Source organism: Cinclus cinclus, chromosome 11 (assembly GCF_963662255.1).
Source record: "Cinclus cinclus chromosome 11, bCinCin1.1, whole genome shotgun sequence".
Classification (NCBI taxonomy): Eukaryota; Metazoa; Chordata; class Aves; order Passeriformes; family Cinclidae; genus Cinclus; species Cinclus cinclus.
The window spans coordinates 7,861,421-7,880,373 of NC_085056.1; the positions used below are offsets into that span (position 1 = coordinate 7,861,421).

The 18,953-nt window shown below is 40.4% G+C and overlaps 1 protein-coding gene across 1 annotated transcript in view; it reads right to left on the reverse strand.

Moving 5' to 3' along the window:
* GLG1 (golgi glycoprotein 1) overlaps positions 1 to 18,953 on the reverse strand; it is a 79,085-nt gene that overhangs the window by 25,076 nt on the left and 35,056 nt on the right. Inside the window, exons 2-8 of the mRNA XM_062500167.1 lie at positions 18,027 to 18,059; positions 15,244 to 15,330; positions 11,602 to 11,817; positions 6,345 to 6,548; positions 5,667 to 5,738; positions 3,303 to 3,486; positions 1,368 to 1,582 (exon numbers count right to left, since the gene is read on the reverse strand). Of these exons, the coding sequence (XP_062356151.1) occupies positions 1,368 to 1,582; positions 3,303 to 3,486; positions 5,667 to 5,738; positions 6,345 to 6,548; positions 11,602 to 11,817; positions 15,244 to 15,330; positions 18,027 to 18,059 (1,011 nt within the window). The remainder of the gene's footprint in view (positions 1 to 1,367; positions 1,583 to 3,302; positions 3,487 to 5,666; positions 5,739 to 6,344; positions 6,549 to 11,601; positions 11,818 to 15,243; positions 15,331 to 18,026; positions 18,060 to 18,953) is intronic.

Consider the following 18,953-nt stretch of genomic DNA (forward strand, 5'->3'; position numbering starts at 1 on the left):
CTGTTTACTTTTGCATCAACTTACTGAAAAAAAAATAAACCAGTAGCTTAAGTATAAGAGAACTAAAATACCTCCACACTTGCCCTAAATTTCTAAAGATATTTTTCTCTGAAAGTTTGAAATCCCGTATCACTTTTAGGAGCCTCCTGTTTTGACTTAGGACTTGGTCTGAACATGCACATCATGATCTAAAACTTATTCCCAAGATTAACTGACCATGTGAATACTTTCAAATAATGAAATTCTGAAGCAGCAGTTTCAATTTCATACTTAAACAGAAACAAATACTCAGTTTTTTGCACCAAGGCTGCAAACCTAAGTCATGCACTACAGAACCCCGCAGGAATGACTCAAACTGTACAGCTGCTGCACCAGTACACCTGGTATTTATACAGAAATAAGCTTAATCACAAAAGCACCCTATGACTTGAATTAATATCTGTTAAGTTTTTGTATCTTTGATAATACACATGAACTGGCATCCTTTGAAGCTCAAGTTTTAAGCTACATTTAAAACAAAAATGCACAGAAGGGCGGTTCTTTTTATTAAAAGAGCACACATCTTCCCAAATTCCTACATCAGCACTAACACTCCTTTGCCATTTTTATCACTGATGTCACTTTTTTGGGCTCATGCGTCATTAAAACCAAGTATTAAGCACAAAAATGTAATTTCATATTAAAAAGCACTAATGAGTTTGAACAAAAACGAAATTGTTTCAATTTAAAGAAATTATAAGCAGGATGTATTTGGGTCAAAATGGAGTTTAAAAACAGCAAAAGAAATACTCCATTTTTCAAAGGTGTTTTGGAGGAAAATGACATTTTCTTCTCAGGCTGCAAGTACCTCACAGCAGTCTGCTGTACCTCCCTGTCCCTGAAGTTCCATTTCCATCTTTAAAGCTGAATGAAATAGCAAACATAAAACTGAGTGGGAAGATGCTTTGAACGGTTTTGTGCATTTCCAAGGACAGGGCACAGAGGGAAAAGGGAAGGAGAGGGGGAAAAGAGAAGGACAAGGACTGTTTTAAAATTATAGAAGGCAAGTTTCCCTACATCTTGCACCCTGGAGAGAATTCATTACTTCAAAGCTGGTGGAGAAGAACTACAGAAAATCCAGTATAAAACCCAGAAGCACAACAATCCAAACTATATTTTTTGAGGGGAGAAACACAACCCTTACTGATGTGCTGCTACATACCAAGTTCACAGCACGACAATTACACAACTCCATCCAGCACTCAGCGGCACTCTGCGGAGCCAGGCTGACTTCAGCAGAACCCCCATCGCAAGGCAAAACACTGACAGACAAACCAACGCTTCTACCAGCTGAGCAAACTAAGTGAAGTGACAGAAAAGCTCCTTACTGCCTGCTGACAGTTGGGCCCGACGTTTCCCTTTTCGCCCCGGACGACTTTCATCAGGCAGTGCAGGGTGCGGCCCTTCCGATGGAGGCCGGAGCAGTGGTGCTCGATCTCCCCTCGGCAGCTCAGGATGATCTCTGGGCTCAGCGAGAAGTCTTCCATCAGCATGCGCCGGTAATCCAGCATTTCACCCTGGCACTCGCTGCTCACTTGTCGACCTGAGCCAAGAGAAGATGATGTGATTTAGTTCCAATGCTTCGCAGAGCCCTTCTTGACCTGTGCTACCAGCGTGTTGGAAGTGCGGGGACAATGTCCACACTCTGAACAACCCCAGAATAAAACAAATGCGCTGGAGTATTCATGCTGGGGAATGAACCAGTGGTTGTGGTAGCTCCCATGATTCAAACCACCCTGTAAAATATAGCCAGTCTATGGATTTAACGCAGGTTTGTAAAAAAAGAATGTCTGAAAGATTAGGAGAATCTGATTTGGATTTCACATTACAGGAGTTGCTTTTGAAGAATAGCTGAAAGCACTCATGGATCCACAGTTCTGTAGCCCAAGTCAGCTTTTCCCCATATGCTCAAGGGCTCCTTTTTCCACTGCAGAAGTCATCTTTGGTAGGTTCACCACTTTAGTATGTAACTGGGAGAGGAATTTGTTTGGACAGCAGGTTAAACATTTTCTCCGAGGAAAAGGTTCTCTAGGGCAATAGCCCATAAATGCTCAGGAAGCCAAAACTCAGACTTAAACAAGAGTGTATACTGAGTGTCCAATAAACCACTGTAGCTGCACAGAAATCTTGCTGTAGTAACTGCTATAAGCTTTCCTGCAGTCCCCATCACAACCTATTTACATGTACACAACATCCCATGGAACAGAGGACACTCCAACAAGGGCTGCCAGGCATTTTAACACATGCACGTGGTGCTGTGTGGAATAATTAGTGTTCCTCCTGGGCTATGCCTCATGCACGAGGTACTGCAGAACCTGTTCCACCATGAAATTAAATAGCTGAACAGCAGTTTTCTGCATGCAATTCAGGAAACCACCTGGCCCACTGCAGGGAGAAGTAAAAGAAAGAAAACAAGCCCACAACTTTTCTACAAACAGGGTACATAATTTCCACATCAATCAGAAGCAACGAGTTATTCAAACTCACAAATGCAGACTGCTTATGGAACTATGGCAGCCTTTCCATCCCATGCCAGAGGCACTGCAGCATGCAGCCCTGCTGCTCCCTCTGAAACCACGGAGCTGCATGCCAAAAGGAAAAACAAGCAGTTCTCTAGTTCAGATCTAGAGGATGTAACACATTGTTTCACATTATGGCAATTTCACAGAGAACCTTTAGCATGGTCCAGCTGCATTGAGCCTTCTAATGCCTTTGGAGACAGCAGCTAGTGCTAGGACACGTCCCACTTACATTAACTTAAATGACCAAAAATAATATTCTCACGCTTACCTTCTTTCTATGTAAGGAAAAACCAGAGAAATTACAGCATTTACTCAAGCTACTGAACTGCAAGAAAAGACATTATTTACAGCAGGCAGAGGACTGAGTATCCCTGGTTTCCCCTGAGTGAGGATAAACAGGTTCTCCGTTCTGTGTTTTAACCTTGTAGCATATTTAATGCTTATTACACAATGGAGGAAAAAAGCTGCTTGAATTCACAGTGAATAGAAGGATTTGCAACTACACATCAGCAGTCCAAGTGGGATTTGCTATTTTGCATTTTAAACTTCTTGTCTGCACAAAAGGAGTCAGTGGCAGAGGGGTTTACTCAGTTATTCTGGTCATCAGAACAGGGATGCAAGCACCACGATGAGGAAATCTGCCTTTGAAACAAGGTTTGGAAAAAGGAGGGCACTGTAAATACACGTTGAAGCTGAAGGTCCCTTATTTTAAAATCAAGGTCCCAGCAAAATTCCACTTACCTCTGTGCACAGCAGACTCTAAGCACATCAACAGATAGGAAAGGCGGGCTTCCCGAGAGCGGGGCAGGTTCTCCACATTGCAGCGGTATTTCTTCAGGTCACTTTTACAGGACTTGGCCAGCGAGTAACTGACTTTGTAGTCTTGGGCAATGAGCTTCTGGCGGGTCGTGAGCGCATCACGGCACTGCAGGAGACACATTGGGATGGAATTGGTGGAATTCAGCTTCTGTGCACTGGTGGCAGAGAGCTGCTGTCAAGTTTTCAAGCTGCATCTCAGAAAACAACCGATGCTTTTAAATTCATGCCTTTAAACTGGACTGCAGCTAAATTTCATTTGTCTCATAGAAACAACACAGTTAACAATGCACACCGAGGTCAACAGATAGGGGTTTCAAAGGGAGCAGCTCTCTGCAGAACAGTTCTCAAAACTGCACATTCATCCAGCTTTTTGTGAAGAGCATGACTCATTCGTGGTAACTAGGAGCAGTTGCTGACATTTATCCCAGCTGTGGTACATGCTTACCCCTTGCCCTCAAGAAATAACTTTTTCCAGTTGCATTTACAAAATAATGCATTTCTTGGACTTGTTCCACAATGCAATGAGCAGATGATAGCAGATAAAACAGTCTAACCATGGGAATTTCTAGCCATTGTCCACAACTGGTGAGGTTCACGAGGATGCACTGTGGCCAAACCTGAACCCAGCAGCTGCAAGAACAACCCTCTGAATTTCATGCGAAAAAAAGGACCTGTAAAAACACTGCTACACTTCATAGCTATTGGTTTAAATTATGTGAAAATTAAATCTGAGGGCAGCAGATAACTCAGAATAGCTTGAACAAATTTGTCCATTCCCAGCCCACTTGAAAGGAAGGAAAACAGTGAATATGTAGAGTAGGGAGAACAGGGAGCAATCTTGGCACAAGGAACAGGAAAGTCCTAAAACCCACTCCTCACTCTTACATTAAGTTTTTGACTTCGCCCCCTCCTTCCTACACCTACTTGAGGACCTGGAAAACCCTACTCCAATACATTCCCACTCCATCTTTCATGCTCCTGTGCAGTCCCAGACTCTAGGACTGGACAAATTTACAGCTCTGGACACAGGGAGATACAGGCTTGCAGACAGCTCATCACCTGAAGTAGGGAAAGGCTGGATACAGCCCAGGAGCCTGTTCTGGATGACACAAAGCAAGCCACCCACCAGCAGCTATTACTGGCTACATGTGCATGCAGCAGCCAATGCCATCAGCAAGGAAGAAGGAACTCTTTGCTGGGTAACAGCTTCTACAAAACCAGTGACTTTGCAGATGGTTCAACCTTGGCAGCTACAGGAGTGAGAACTCCATTTAGCTCCTTCTGCTCTGCAAACTGTGTCCTCAGAGCATCTACCTCTCCTGTACTATGAAGTCATCTGCTGCAGTTTGATGTAACCTCTCTACATCTTACATTCATGCCTCAGTCAGCTGATCATGGTAAACAACCTTCAAAAACTACCAGTGTCCCTGTATAACTAAACAGAGGTTAAGCAAAAGCAGCAGTTCATTTCAGTAACACACTTCTACAAAATGGAGCTTTGCTTCAAGCCCTCAGCAATCAGTTGCTCAGATTTGAATTTGTTAATTGGAACCAAGCTGTCAGACAGCTAATGCATTTGACAGAAAAGAAATTAGTCTGATCCCTCCTGCACTCTGAGTTAGGCTCCTTCAGCAGATCTTCTTTGAGATGTTACAGATACACATCTTCATATCCTTTTCTACAGATTATAATTCAATATAATCCCAAACACTATGATGCAGCTTCCAAAAATCACTGAAGGCATTGCTGCCTTAACAAATCACCTATATCAATGCAAACTTTTCAGGACTAGCTTTCTAGAACAACTTTTTTGCTGTTATTGAAAAATCACATCTTCAAGAAAACAGGAAGGAAAATTTCAGTCACTGAACTGTGCATCCTTCCCACACAGAATTTGATGCTTGAAAACATCCTTAAAACACAAGTGAAAGAAACACAGCTTCCTTTTTTGTTTCTAATCTGTACAATTAGAACATAATTTATCCAAGGTTTACCCCAGCATGCTGTGACTACTACTTTAAACAGTCAATCACAATGCTACCACTTGAGCTCCATGTCTGCCTCTCCAAATTACACATCCAAAAGCTTTGATTTATTTAAATCCTTTACTTTGAAGACTGAAACTTGAAACACAAAAATATCAAAGCAAAAACATTTGCTAAAGCAGCTGATTATCTGGCTACAAAGATGACATTTACCTTAACACTGGAAAAGAATAATGCAGCCTGGACTGAGGAATGGTCTGATGATTTCTGCAGTAAGGATTTGTCTCACCAGGATACATACCTTTTCACTCATTGATTCTTCAAACTTGTGATTAAAGAGGCACTTGTATACTCGACCTTCCCCAGCCTGAGTCTGTGAAACAAAAAGTAGCATTTGCCCTTGAAGTTAATACTTGATGAGCAGGCTAGACTACACCTGAGAACTGTTTTACACTAATAATATATTCGAGTTAATATTTCAACTAACAGCAACAGCTTCTATGCAATAAAAATCCTTAAAATTTTGTTGCATTAAAAAAATCTGGTCATGTTCATCGCCCTTTCATGTAATAATTCTCAGCTAATACAAGCTGAGACTGAACAATGCAGTTCTTCAGCTCATGCTCTAGGCATAAAAAATACTGCAAGTACAGTCAGACCAGGCTTACTTTGTGCAACAGCTCACAGCTGTAGAAAGGAATGGACACTTACTTCTGCATTTCCTCCCTCAATCCCTGTCACGCCAGCTCTGATGCCCCTTAAACAATTTATGCCAATTCAGTTCATTAATCCATTGGAAATAATGCATGTTTGTTGGGTGAATAAATTTAATTATTGCAAAATGACAGTTACAGGGTGTCTGTTTTCAGTATTACACAGTATCATCTGGTCTACGGTTCTCTTCCATTGCTTTTTCCAGAATTGTTTTGGGATTTTTTAATGGATTTCTGTAGAGAGAAAGGAAGAGGCAAGCACTCACATTTTCACAGAATCGCTCTCTGTCATCGCGGCATGCAAAGTAGAGATGCCGGTCCAGGTGGAAGTCATCAGAAGAGAGCTCAGCTACACGAAGAATTGCTTTCTTACACTCATCAGAAACCTGAATTCGAGGATCAGTCTCCTCTGCCTCTTTCACCAGGCCTCTTTCCAGGCATGCCACCACCTCTCCTTGTGAGTGAGCATCCTATAGGAGAACAAGATAGCTGTAACCAAGCTTTCACATAAACAAGTAAGCTGTGATTCTGGCTAAGCAACACATTAATTAAGCAACAAACTGTCTACGTATAGCCTTCCCAACATTCAGCCTAAATTGCATTTAAATTCAGAGGAGCCAACAATTAAGACCTGTACTAAGCACACTTTATACATCACCGTCCCACTGATGGTCACCATGAAATCCCCCCCTCCAATGCTCTGGGCTTGTTTTAATGTGACTTAATGAGATTATCACTACTTAGTCACACTGCTCAGAGCAGTTTACCAAAACAGCCAAATTACCTTTAATCTGACACAGCTTTCTTGGCACCATGGCAACAGCAAGGAACAGCATCACATTAAGAAAATACTTGGAGAGAGAAAAAACATAGTTTTGCCCTACCAAGACAAGTCTCCAGTTTGGGTGGTGAAAATTCGTGATGTAAAAACTGCCACAGAGGAACTTTGACCAATCTGGGCTTCTCAATGCTAATTCCTCCACTAAGAGAATAAAAAAATGCAAAGCATTCAAGAGCAGACAGAGGTCTCTGACAAAGCAGTTCTGGCCCAGTGCTGTGCACCATGTCCACTGTCCTTCAGGCCTGGAAACAATCTTGGACTGTGAGCAGCAACTACCAATGAACACTGATCCCTGTATGCTTTGTTCAAAAGCCTAGAACAGGCAGAACAAAGCTCAGCAAAGATCCATTTATTCTCCCATATCCTCCTCGTGTTCAGAAAGAGAACCTTGCCCCCTCCATAGCTCTGTAGAAGGTCTTGTTCCTGTAAAGGACTCTATTACAGAGTAGTACATATTTCTCATGGCTTCTACAAATTTTTCATGTGAAGACCACCTTAATTTATGCTGCTCTGTTGTGAGAGCATATTATCACTAAACTTACAGTGAGTATGCAACAAGGCATGCATGTTCACATTCAGCTGAATCACTCAGCCTGGCATTTGCAGTCACCATTTAGGAGCCATCTCTTCAGCTCACTCTGTCAAGCAGATCATCTACTGCTGTTACAGGAGCATGAGTAAGAGAGCAGTCTCCATAAAACATGTCCATGACTACTCAAAGCCATGCAACTCTCCCCAGTCTTTTTGTTCTTACATGTCTCCTTACACAGGCAGCTTTTGATTCCTGCCTTAGTTCTGCTACACTTGGAGCACAAGCAGAATTGGTTAATTACATGTTAACTTGTAACCAAAACCAAGAAACACCAGTTTTTAAAGGCTAAAAGCAGCTTCCCCTACCAAAAAAAAAAAAAAAAGGCAGAAAACCTAAAACCCACACCTTCCAAAATTCCTTATTTTGGTTTGCTCCTTTCTTTGAGTAAGAACTGGCCAATTCCATATGCTGAGTAGGTATATATGAAGAAATACAATTATATATCAACAGTCCCTTTAGGACTGAACCTCAAATCTGGATTCTGAGGAACAGTACTCAGAAGTACATTTGCCATCACTTAAAATTGTTATTTATCCATAACCACATCAAACACAAACACTGTTCTGCAAACTCTCATGGTCAGCCACAGCTGAGAAGATGTCAACTGTGAACTGAAAACAACTATTTTAAGCTCCTGTGGCACAGTTTTGCTCCTGCCTAAGTGAAGTTGCAGCTGGGAGGCAAGGCAGACCAAGGTTACTTTCACTCACCTGCAGCTTTCCCTTGCAAGCTGGGCAGAAGGCAAGCTTTTCCTGCTAAGAAAATCAGAAGTCTCCTAGTTTATTGAAGTGTGGGTGTAAGATTCCTGGTCAGAGTCATATGTATAAGTCCTAAGTTCTGATCATATTATATATATATATATATATATATATAAGTAAACCTATTTGTAATAGAAAATATGGAAAGCAGGTTTCCATATGCTGGATGGTGAATGTTTGCTGCTACACTTTAGGGACACAACATGAAATGGCTCATTTATTGCATTACTTTGCTAATAGAATTTTCACATTTGGGCAGATCCTCCTGTAGTGCTGGCTGCCCTGTGTTAGAGAAATTTTAAAACTACATTGAGTAAACAAAGACTAAGCTGAATTTTACCTCTTCCCATTTAGACTCAGCTTCTTCTGTGTCCAATACTTTTGTGACTAAGGAAAGAGAGTAACTATACTCAAAGCACTTACAGGGAAAAAAACAAAGCAAAACCAAGAAAACAATGGTCTCTTAAGTATCTTCCTTTAGGAAAAATACTGTTATCTGATAAAGTACAAGAGATGTGCAACTGACAACTTCTGTAGCCTTCATTATGGCAAATTATCAACTACAGCTAGGACATCACAGCTAAATAGCACCCTGGCAACTACACACTACCCACTAGAGTTTGATACAATCCTGGACACCACCAGGACTGGGGAAGCAGCTCATTTCAATCAGCAGCTGAAGAATAAAAGCTCCACTGCAATTACCCATTTCAATTTCAAATTAGATCCCTACTGCATGAAGATAAAACAACTTTTAAATACCAGGAGACCAAATTCATTATGAAACACAACAGGCAACTGGAGAGGTGACTGAAACTACTATTAAATGTTTCTCCACTAGCTGGAAAAAGATAAAGACACCCTCCCCCCCCACCCCAACACAGGCATGTTAGAAAACTTAATGCTTTCAAATGCCACTTATACAGCCTTTCTGCTACATACAGCAAAAGGAAGTCTAGGGTCAGATCAAGCCTTCTAAGATGAGCTTCACTGTTCTTACAGAGCAGAAACCCAACTAGAAATGTGTGAAAAGAAAGCACAGAAACCACTACATCAGAAGCAACAAACTCAGTAAGAACAGAATTCAATTAGGAAGTATAAAGCAAGTTGAAGCAAAACAAAAAAAAGAAGTATAGAAAATGAACATGGTTAGCTAGCAGAGAAGCTTCAAGGGGCAAGGTAATTCCAGATTATCAACTAAAGTGCCTTTCACAGTTAAAAATGCCAGTTTAGCCCAGCTACTCTGATGAAGCTATCATACTGCAATCACCTAGCTGCCTGATGTAGATGGAGTATGGTCTAGCTGTGCTTATTTCCATAAAAAAAAAAAAAAAAAGAGAGAGAGAGAATTTCTTCCCCATCTTCCTCCTCGGGCATCCAGGTCTTATTTATTAAATTCACAGTTACCTTCAGTCATACAAAAGGGTAATGACTGTTTCTCTACAGGTAATTCTCAGAAGCTACAGTGTGGAAATAAAACCTTAACCAGCATCTGATGGAAGCAAATTAGGTTTCTCTGAAGCAGCAAAGGGATAGAACAGAACACCAACAAAAGAAATGCTTGCATAGCCATTTATAGCTGTTTCCATAGCAGTATAGAGTACTTCAATTGCTCCAAGTGCCAAGGATGACAGCATAACAAAAGATATATGACAGGCTGCAATGCTTCTACAAACCAAGGCACAATATTCTGGGTTGGATACCAAGAAAATAAGGAATGTGCACAAGCCACAATAAAACCCACAGAAGCTTGGTTAGTGATCACTCTGCTAGCTACAGAAACTTGGTGACCCAAAGTTTCCCTTTCTCTGGTGCCTTGTGACCTCAGCCACCCCAGCCATGCTCCCGCTTCACCTGCTTGAAGCGATCAATGCAGTGGGTTGTGCACAATTACCCACACAAGCCTGCCCACACTGGCTTCACTCCCACCATATGAGATTTGGTTTATGCTTACAGAATCCCCTCTGTTGTATCCCTTCAGTGCTATCGTACTTTAATTTATTTAAATTTGGTCAAGCCACAGGCAGTATGCAGACCTGACACGCAGGAATCACTTGTGATTCTATACTGATTGCTAAAAGCAATTTCTCATTCTCTTTTCATGAAGTCTTTCAGCCCCGTATTAGAACAGAGCCTTTACTTTATGGAGGAAGCAAGTTACTCAACTGTTACCAGTCTGAACTTACAGTGCATCCAAGTTCCTCCCACTTCTGTGGTTGCTTTCGTTCCTGTTTCCAGAAACAAGTCCTTATTTTTGTGCTTTCTGTGGCTCAGCTAAGTCTTCTGAAATACACTAAAACTTAAATTTAACATACTAGCTGGTAATAAATTAATGGTTTAGTTGAGGTGTTAGGGAATGGGCTGAACTCGATCTTGAATGTCTATTTCAACCTAGTGATTCTGTAATATCTGTGACTATCTCAACTAGGAAAGCTTCCTTGTTTAACCAAAAGATGTGCATCTTATTGCAAACCCCTTCATTAATAGTTCATTTATGAGACTAATTGTTACAAGCATAAAAGCTATAATTTAAAAAGCATTGTAAGAAGCTGATGGGCTAATTTTAATTTTATCCCTAAACATAAAAACTTATCATAGAAAAAGTCACTCATTCCTGCAGCACTATATATTTGCTGCCTGTATTAGCTATGCTAAAGTAGACAGGAAAAGACAGTCCCTTGAAAATAATCCCACATCTAGTCACTATAAACTCTTCTGTGCATCAACCTCTGCTTAAGTCTCACAGGCAAAAAAACATTGATTTAGCAAACCAGGACACTAGTGGTAAGTGTATACTACTAAAATGTGACACCATTGTGTGCCCTTCAACTGATTTTGTAGGGGCAGAGGAAAGGAGAAGCAAACAGATAAGAATTGTTGATCCACTCTATCAACTACAGCCTGATAAAGCAGAAAGGGTTATAGCACAAGCATCACCACCTTGATAACCTTCCTGCCAAACCCAACTAGACTGTGAAATAACCCAAGCAAAAGGCCTGCTTAAATCTACTGTTTGGATCCACTGTGCTAAGTCAAGCTCTAGGGAGCCTCAGCAAAGAGACAACTACTGCCACATCACTGTAGTGGAGTATGGAAAGACAAATTCAAGTCTCTACACAGCAATTCTTCACAGAGGAACGAACACACATTTATTAAAAAGGAAATGTCATTAAAAAGGAACAATCAGGACATTATCCTTTTCAGACAGAGGAGATACACTATGTATTTTCTCAGCTGCAAGTAAGACAGTAATACTGTTGCAGAGCCTCCACATCAGTTTCCTGAAGTGAACTTTTACTAGTCTACTGGCAATCTACATGTTCTGCAGATACCTTTTCTCCAGGTCGAATGCTGCCACATTTCAGGAGATTGATGTCAGCTTTGCAGTCATCCATGAAGCCACAGATCAACCGATAATCACTGAAGATAATGGCTGTCATTTTAGTGATGTACTGATGGCACTGGTACTCAGTGATGTTGCCTCTATGATCCACCAAACATGACACCAAGAACCCTTTACCAACTGGTTCATCTGCACACTCCTTTATCTGTTAAAAAAAAAGAAAGAAAATTACAGTGGCTGCAGCTTATGAATTTAACCTTATAAGAAAATCCTCAAAGAAACTTGCATCTGTAGCTTCAAAATCTGCTAGAAAAGAAACCCTCTAGGCTTTAGTTTGATTTTCAGTAAGTCAGAATAATTGAAAATATTTCAGAAATGAGAAATCTCATGTGCGCCAGCATCCAAAAAAAGCAAACACAGTGACCTTGAGGATTATAAACTCTATTGCTCAATAATCGTCTTTTATAATTACACTGAACCCCTGCAATCAAGTAGACTTGTAGGAAAAACACTAGTTTGACAAACCTTTATTTAGAAAACTGAGTATCTCTAAATCATACTTAGACCCCCCATTAGCCACCTGACCTCGTACAATATAAGATTTTAGCCAGAAGCGAGACTGATTCGAAAGTCAACAGTATTTATGGAACTGTTTATAACTTGCTAGGAGATGAAAAATACCATAAAGGAAAATCCTCATAAAATTCTTTTCTATAAGGCTCTTGCATGAACTGATTGTTGGTACTAAAACCATTTTACTCAGTGGTCTAAAAAAAGTAAAAATCACAGCTAACCAAAACTGAAAGCTGTGCAGGGACTGGAAAAGCAGTGTACAAGAACAGACAGGTCCCCAGTATAAATCACAGCCTGCACTGCTCAGGGAAGCAGACAGGCCAAACCCACCACCTCTGGAAGTAAAAGATGCAGGCAGTTTTGACAGTGTCTTTCCAAAGGAAGGGAAAAACATGGTTACTTATCAGTTAAGGATGGTCCCTGGAGGAATCTTGTGACAGGAGCAATGCAATGTTTCACTCCAAGGAGCAACAAGACCACACAACTCTTTAACCCTGGCAAGCACATGTTGAAATACCTGCCCAGTTCTGGTGGCCCCTGCTCAGGAGTGTGCTGAAAACTACAGTCATAACGCTGCAGAAAGAACCCCTGGCAGGCAGACACTAAAGTTCAGTACTGACAGGTTTGTAAGGAATAGATGCATGGGCTGACTTGATTGCATCAAAGATTTGCTCCTGTAAAAATACTGAAGGGCTCATCAATCTCAAGGAAGATCTATGGCAATCAATAATTCTGGCAGTTTGAGGTAACGAGCAAGGGCAGTGCTAAGGGAACAGGCAGGAAACCATTTTATCAGTCCTCAAATACCAAGCTGGAATATTTATAATGGAAATTTTAAAAAATGGAGAGCTGTGTCTAGTAAGATATATTCTAATTCAAACAAGAATAACTCAGGGCACCCTGTGACAGACTCACACAGGTCAGACTAGATGAATAAAACAGATGTCTGCCTCAGCTTATGAGGCCATTACCTTCTGTGTGATAAATAAAACATTCAACATTTTAAACATCATTATTTGAAGGCAGATTTGGGCCGGTGAAGCATTTTATATTTAATCTAATAACTACTAGAAAAAACAGTTACAAAGATCAATGCAATTGTTACCGATAAGGTGCAAAATACATTTTGAAGTGAGAACACATAGGATCGTTGCAGGGTGAACAGGACAGAGTTGAGCAAGTGCTCTCCGAGAAAGCTGCATCTTTGGTTTGGCCCTACTTCAGCTCAAGTACTGTCAGCCAAACCAGCACACAACAGCAACATGCTGTTTTGGGAAGAGCCTGGCTTTGGAAACAGCTCCAGAGCTCCATGGCCTGAGCCACTGAACTGCAGAAAAAAACCAAGCAAACATGTTATTGCCAGGCCACTTCTGAAGCAACCACTGTTATCTGGTAGCCAACTGTAATTCTAGGTTAAAGCTCTTGTCAGAACTTATAAAAGCCACCACAGCTGAGAAGAAAATAAATTGGAATTTAAAACTGTTATTTAGCTGATAAAATTAAATGTGCACTTTTCAGAACATACCCGTAACCCAGCTGGGTCAGTCACCATACCCCAAATGACTTTTTCTAGGAATTCCTCTGCTAGTTGTATTTTGTTCTTAGTGCAAAGCAGTAACTTAAACAGAGCCCATTCACCCAGAAAGTCACCTATACCTGTTAGTGGCAATTTAAGGAAAATATGAAGAGGTTAATATTGTATGGGAGGAGTATAGGCCCACTATATATCTGTTTTAAAGAGTTTTGTAGAAGTACCTTTAAAAAATATTAGTGGAATGGTGTATGCACCTGCCTCAGTGTTAAACACCATAGGATCAAACATGAGATTACTGTTTCTTATCTAAACTTTTTCTTTAACTAGAAACCACTCACCAAATGGCAAAATTCTAAAATTATGTATACTCTTCCCACTGCTTTTAAACATAATATCCCAGATTTACAGGGCATCGTTTACAGCAGACTGCCACTTTATAAAAATGGCAATTAAACAGACTATTAAAAGAGCATATTCAAGAATGCCTTGGTTGTAAAAATTCTGCAGCAGCCATATGACATAAACCAGAAAAACATGATCTTTTCTATGATCACAAAAAGGTGGGATTCAACAGATTTGGCAGTGTTTGCTTTTGGGAGTTATCAAACTCCAACTACAACACAATCCTTTGATGCAAGCTGTCTTCCACTGTTTCATTTTCTACCCTTCTTTTAGTAAGTGTTTTTTTAATCTCTCCTCACACTTAACAACTTACACTAGAGCAGACTAAATGTTTTTTTTAAAAGGCAGGTTTATGGCTAGGTCACATTATATTGGTGGATATACAAACAATGTTTCTGAGAGCATGGTTTAGTGACTGAATTAAGTCAGCTGAAGCCTGTACAGCTGCAGAGAGCCTTGGTTCCACTGCTTCTCTGAAGTCTAGCTGAAAACCACCACAAACGGGAAGAGACCTCAGCTCAGCTAGCTCCCGCATGAGCACAAGGAAAGAAATGATTGATCAAGTAATCTTTGAAGCTGGACCAAGGTGAGTGGATGTCTGAGATACAGAGCACTAACTGCTAACGCAACCTAAAAAGAGGAAGTTCCTAACATAGTCTCCTTGGAGTAACCACCCTTTGAAAACTTGGAAAACAACCTCAAGTTGATTATCATTTGATGTCTGTGCACTTATCCCTTCTGCTACAAGACACAGTCCAAAACCAGCCTTATGCTGAATTCAGCAGAACCCCTGCTCCAACAACATTCTTATAAATGTCAAACACGTGATAAGGAGGGGACAAATCCAATTCACAACCAATTTCTGACACAAGGTCTTGTAGGAGCTTGTGGGTTGTTAGTTCAGCATTTCTTTCTCCCATCCCTTTGCCTGGTACCACTAAGGTACCTGGCTTCTTCAGCAAGGACATTGAATTAATTGCAGGTACAAATTTGGTATATGATACTAGAGCTTCCCCAAATCACTGTTCACACATTTATTCGCTAGAGAAATTCACATTAATTCACAATGAAATGGAAAAGACTCAGTGCCACAAGAGCAGCCATGCTTTCCTCCTGGCTTACCTCAGCAATAGTGGACTTGCAGACTTCTCTGGCCACGGATTCAAACTTTGGATCTGTAGTCAGGTTCAGCTTGTAGTTCCACAAGAGCTATAGAGAAAACATTTGTAGAAAGGGAGTTTAAGAGCTTTCCATTGAGAATAACAAATACTTTGCTTCAGAAAACAATGGAACATCATTTATACCCAATCTCTATCAACATCCTTCTACAGTGAAAATGATCAGTAATAAGTCTCCTTGACAATAGCTTTGTCCCTTCATTTCTGCAATAATTTTCTCATACTGAACAAACTAAGGCTGTTAGAAGTATCTGCAAGGTCATGAGTTGACTCATTAAAAGCAAAGATAATAAATGAAGACTATTTCATAACTGAAAGGATAAAACAATGAAAGCTTTAACTTGCTACCTGCTGCATACTTAGCAACACCTTTAGCCCACCACACCTCTGTGTGCCACAGTGTCTGCCTGATGCAAGTGAACTGAAGAAATTCAACCCTCAGTATGAGCAGATGTCATGCTGAAAAACTTCTAAAAACCTAGCAAAAAAAGGCAGGAGACAAAGCAGCTTGATCCTTCTGTGAGGGCTGTGACCAGACAACGTTTTGGGTCCAGATATATCTCAAACCTACAGGAGGTTCTCTCTTGCTAAGCAAAATTGATACATTAGACTGCAGAAACGCCTTTTAGAAGGACGACTGTTCTTCCAGGAGTCAGCAGTCAGCTCATGAAGGAGCCTCAATGCACAGGGTCATTGTGCAAGAATCAGTCTTGGGCAAGTCACACCCTGTAGATATATACACACATCCCAGATGTCATCCTGAGGCACCATAAAGTGAAAACACAGAGTAGGGTCGTCAAACATTAACAAAATAACAGCTGAAGTGTTGCTGATTGCTTCATTAGCTCCTCTGTTTTTCCAGGAACTTAAGTTGCATTTAAACATTTTTCATTACTTTAAAGATTAAAAAGTTTTAAGAATTCATTTTAAGAACTCTGCCTTTGCGACAAATTAATATATAAAAGACAAAATTTTACTTCAACATTTCAGTTCTACACAAACCACTGGGAAAACAATTACATGCTCTACACCTGATTCACATCTGCTCCAGGAGGGTGGAAGCACAGAGAGAACCAACATCAGCATAAACTACACCACCTTCCACACCTTTTAGGGTTTTTGAGCTGTGAAAAGTTAAAGAAGAAGGTGATGGGAAACCAGAGTGTTACAGATGGAGCAAATGTAAACTTGAGGTTTAATAGGTACAAGTGAATGAATAGGAAACCCGCCCTTGCAAAGAGCACTGCAGGTCTCTCCCAGGCAGGACTGGAAGTACAAGAATGAGGACACAGGATAAGAATACACCTCTGCATTTGTAATCTCACACTTTGGAGAGTCTCATTTTGAGATGCTCTCCAAATGAAGCTTCCCACAAACAGAAAGAAGGTTGAACTTGCAGTTTAAAACTCCTGATTTTAGCACTAAGCAGTATTATCCAGGGGATGATCAACAATTGTACTGCAGAGAGAGGCGAAGAAAACATGTGGACATGAGACAATCTCTCTGTGGTCTGTTTTTTTACCATCTCCCTTCAATTTCTGCCTGGGAAAATGAGACTTAGCTCACAGTTCCTATTTGTGAATGGCTTCCATAATCCACATCCACCCAACATTTGCCTTGAAGCAGATGCCATCATTTTATCCAGCAGAAGGAAGATCCAACTCTGATTTCTACAATTCTCAATTTCTTCTTCGTTCAGGTAATTTTTGCTGGCACATTTAAATGTCAGGCAGATACAATTTAATTAGTGGAGTTTTCTCTTTTTCAAAAAGACTTTAATAGAAATATATCGTGCCCTTCATCTGATCCAACCCCGCACAACAGAAAATTACAGCTGCCAACGAAGTCAGGCAGTGCTAAAGGTTAATTTATAAACACAGTTGGAAATGACTAGTTGTACAGCATGGCTGGGTTTTATCTCTGGAATATATCTTCAATAATAAAGCAAAATACAGCTTATCAAGCATCCAAAATCAAGACTGTCACTGAGGCATGCACTTGTCTGTCTGTGTTCAGGGCTAACCAAGCAATTAAGTATCTTGATATGCTTTATGCTGACAGAATAGAAATGAGAAAAACCAGAAGAAACCTAATACCAACCTCAGCAATGATTTTTTTTCTCCTTTTTATTTTATTTTTTTTTGAGAGTCTTGGAATTTGAAGAGTCAGCTTGACAGCCCAAAAACTGGCTAATACTTTGCTCACTGTTAAACACAGTACTGAGAGGAAATCTGTTCTAAAACCAGCCAAGTGTCTCAAACTGCCTCTAAATTATCACACCCCTACAGCATTTTCCAAGTGAGTCTAAGAATTTAGCAGCTGTGAAAGCAATACAGAAGGTGTCAACAGCTGAAATTAGGAGTTTAAATTCAGTACTGCTCACATCTTTCCCAAAAGGAACACATCACATTGCTCCCAGTAACTCATGGGAACCACCCCCCAATTATGAAACAGGAAAGACGTCTGCTATCCTCCTCTAATACAGAAGTACAGTTTATAAAGTTCTTAAAAATGTTCCACTCTGAAATCTCCAGTAAGACCAATGTGGTTATACTGGGTTAAAGAAATCACCTTGTGTTCTCTCTCCAAAGGCCAGTACAGAAACCCATATGTGTCCTGATTAATAGCCTTTGGAAAGTACCAAACTATGCAAAATGCCTCAGGTTCACAAGGGATAGGAGGTGTAAATACCATAGGTAGAGAGTGAATAAACAAAGCAATACTTACATGATTGCAGTCTGAAGAGATTTCATTATCTGGCTGGAAAGAGAAAGAAAAGGAGTGTCAGTTTACCATCAATGTGATGCATTTAACTGAGAAGAGTTTAAACTTTTGAAACTAAAATACTGCCAACCTTTTTCCATGTAATAGAGAACTTGACACAACTGACACAATTTTAAAATCTGCATCACATGAGTGATGATACCTGATTACCAAAAATAAACAGGTACTTTAGACACTATGCTGTATCAACAGAACAAATAGCACAAGAGCAGTAACATTTTATGTAGACACTGCAAAAACATAATGACTGCACTGGCATTTGCCACAATTGCCCAAACTAAGAAAACAAAAAAAGCACCTGTGGGAAAACAGAGACGTAGAAGCAGAATTTTAAAAGAAAAATTAGTTTGGTGCATACAACTGAAGGAGAATGGCAGGTCTCACTCCCCTCCCCCAGATGTTCCCCATTTGAAAAGTAACATCTTTCCTTTCAGTTGTACATAAGAGGGCTGGTTCAAAGCAGCCCCAGGATTTGTACTGTCAACTGTGAGAAACTGGTGACATCCAATATTCATACATCATTTCCAAATATTCACTATAGTCTCCTGGGGAGTTCCTTTGGAAAGAACTCTGAGTGTAAACCATTCTCCTTTCAGCCTGAGTAGCTTTCAGTGAAGAGTTCCTTAAAGTTAATCATACAAACTCCTATCTCCTCTCCAGAGCAGAACAGCACAAAGGACAAAATCACCTGGCTGTCACACCCACAGAAAAATCAACCCTGACTCACTAAGTCTGTGCTTCCACTGATACTTAAGATACCAGACATGCTTTAAGAGCAGCAAGACACAAAACCACTCTAAGCTTAAACACATCATTGACATTAAGATGTTAGATCTCAGGGATCTGACATAAGAGAACCAGCATTTCAGC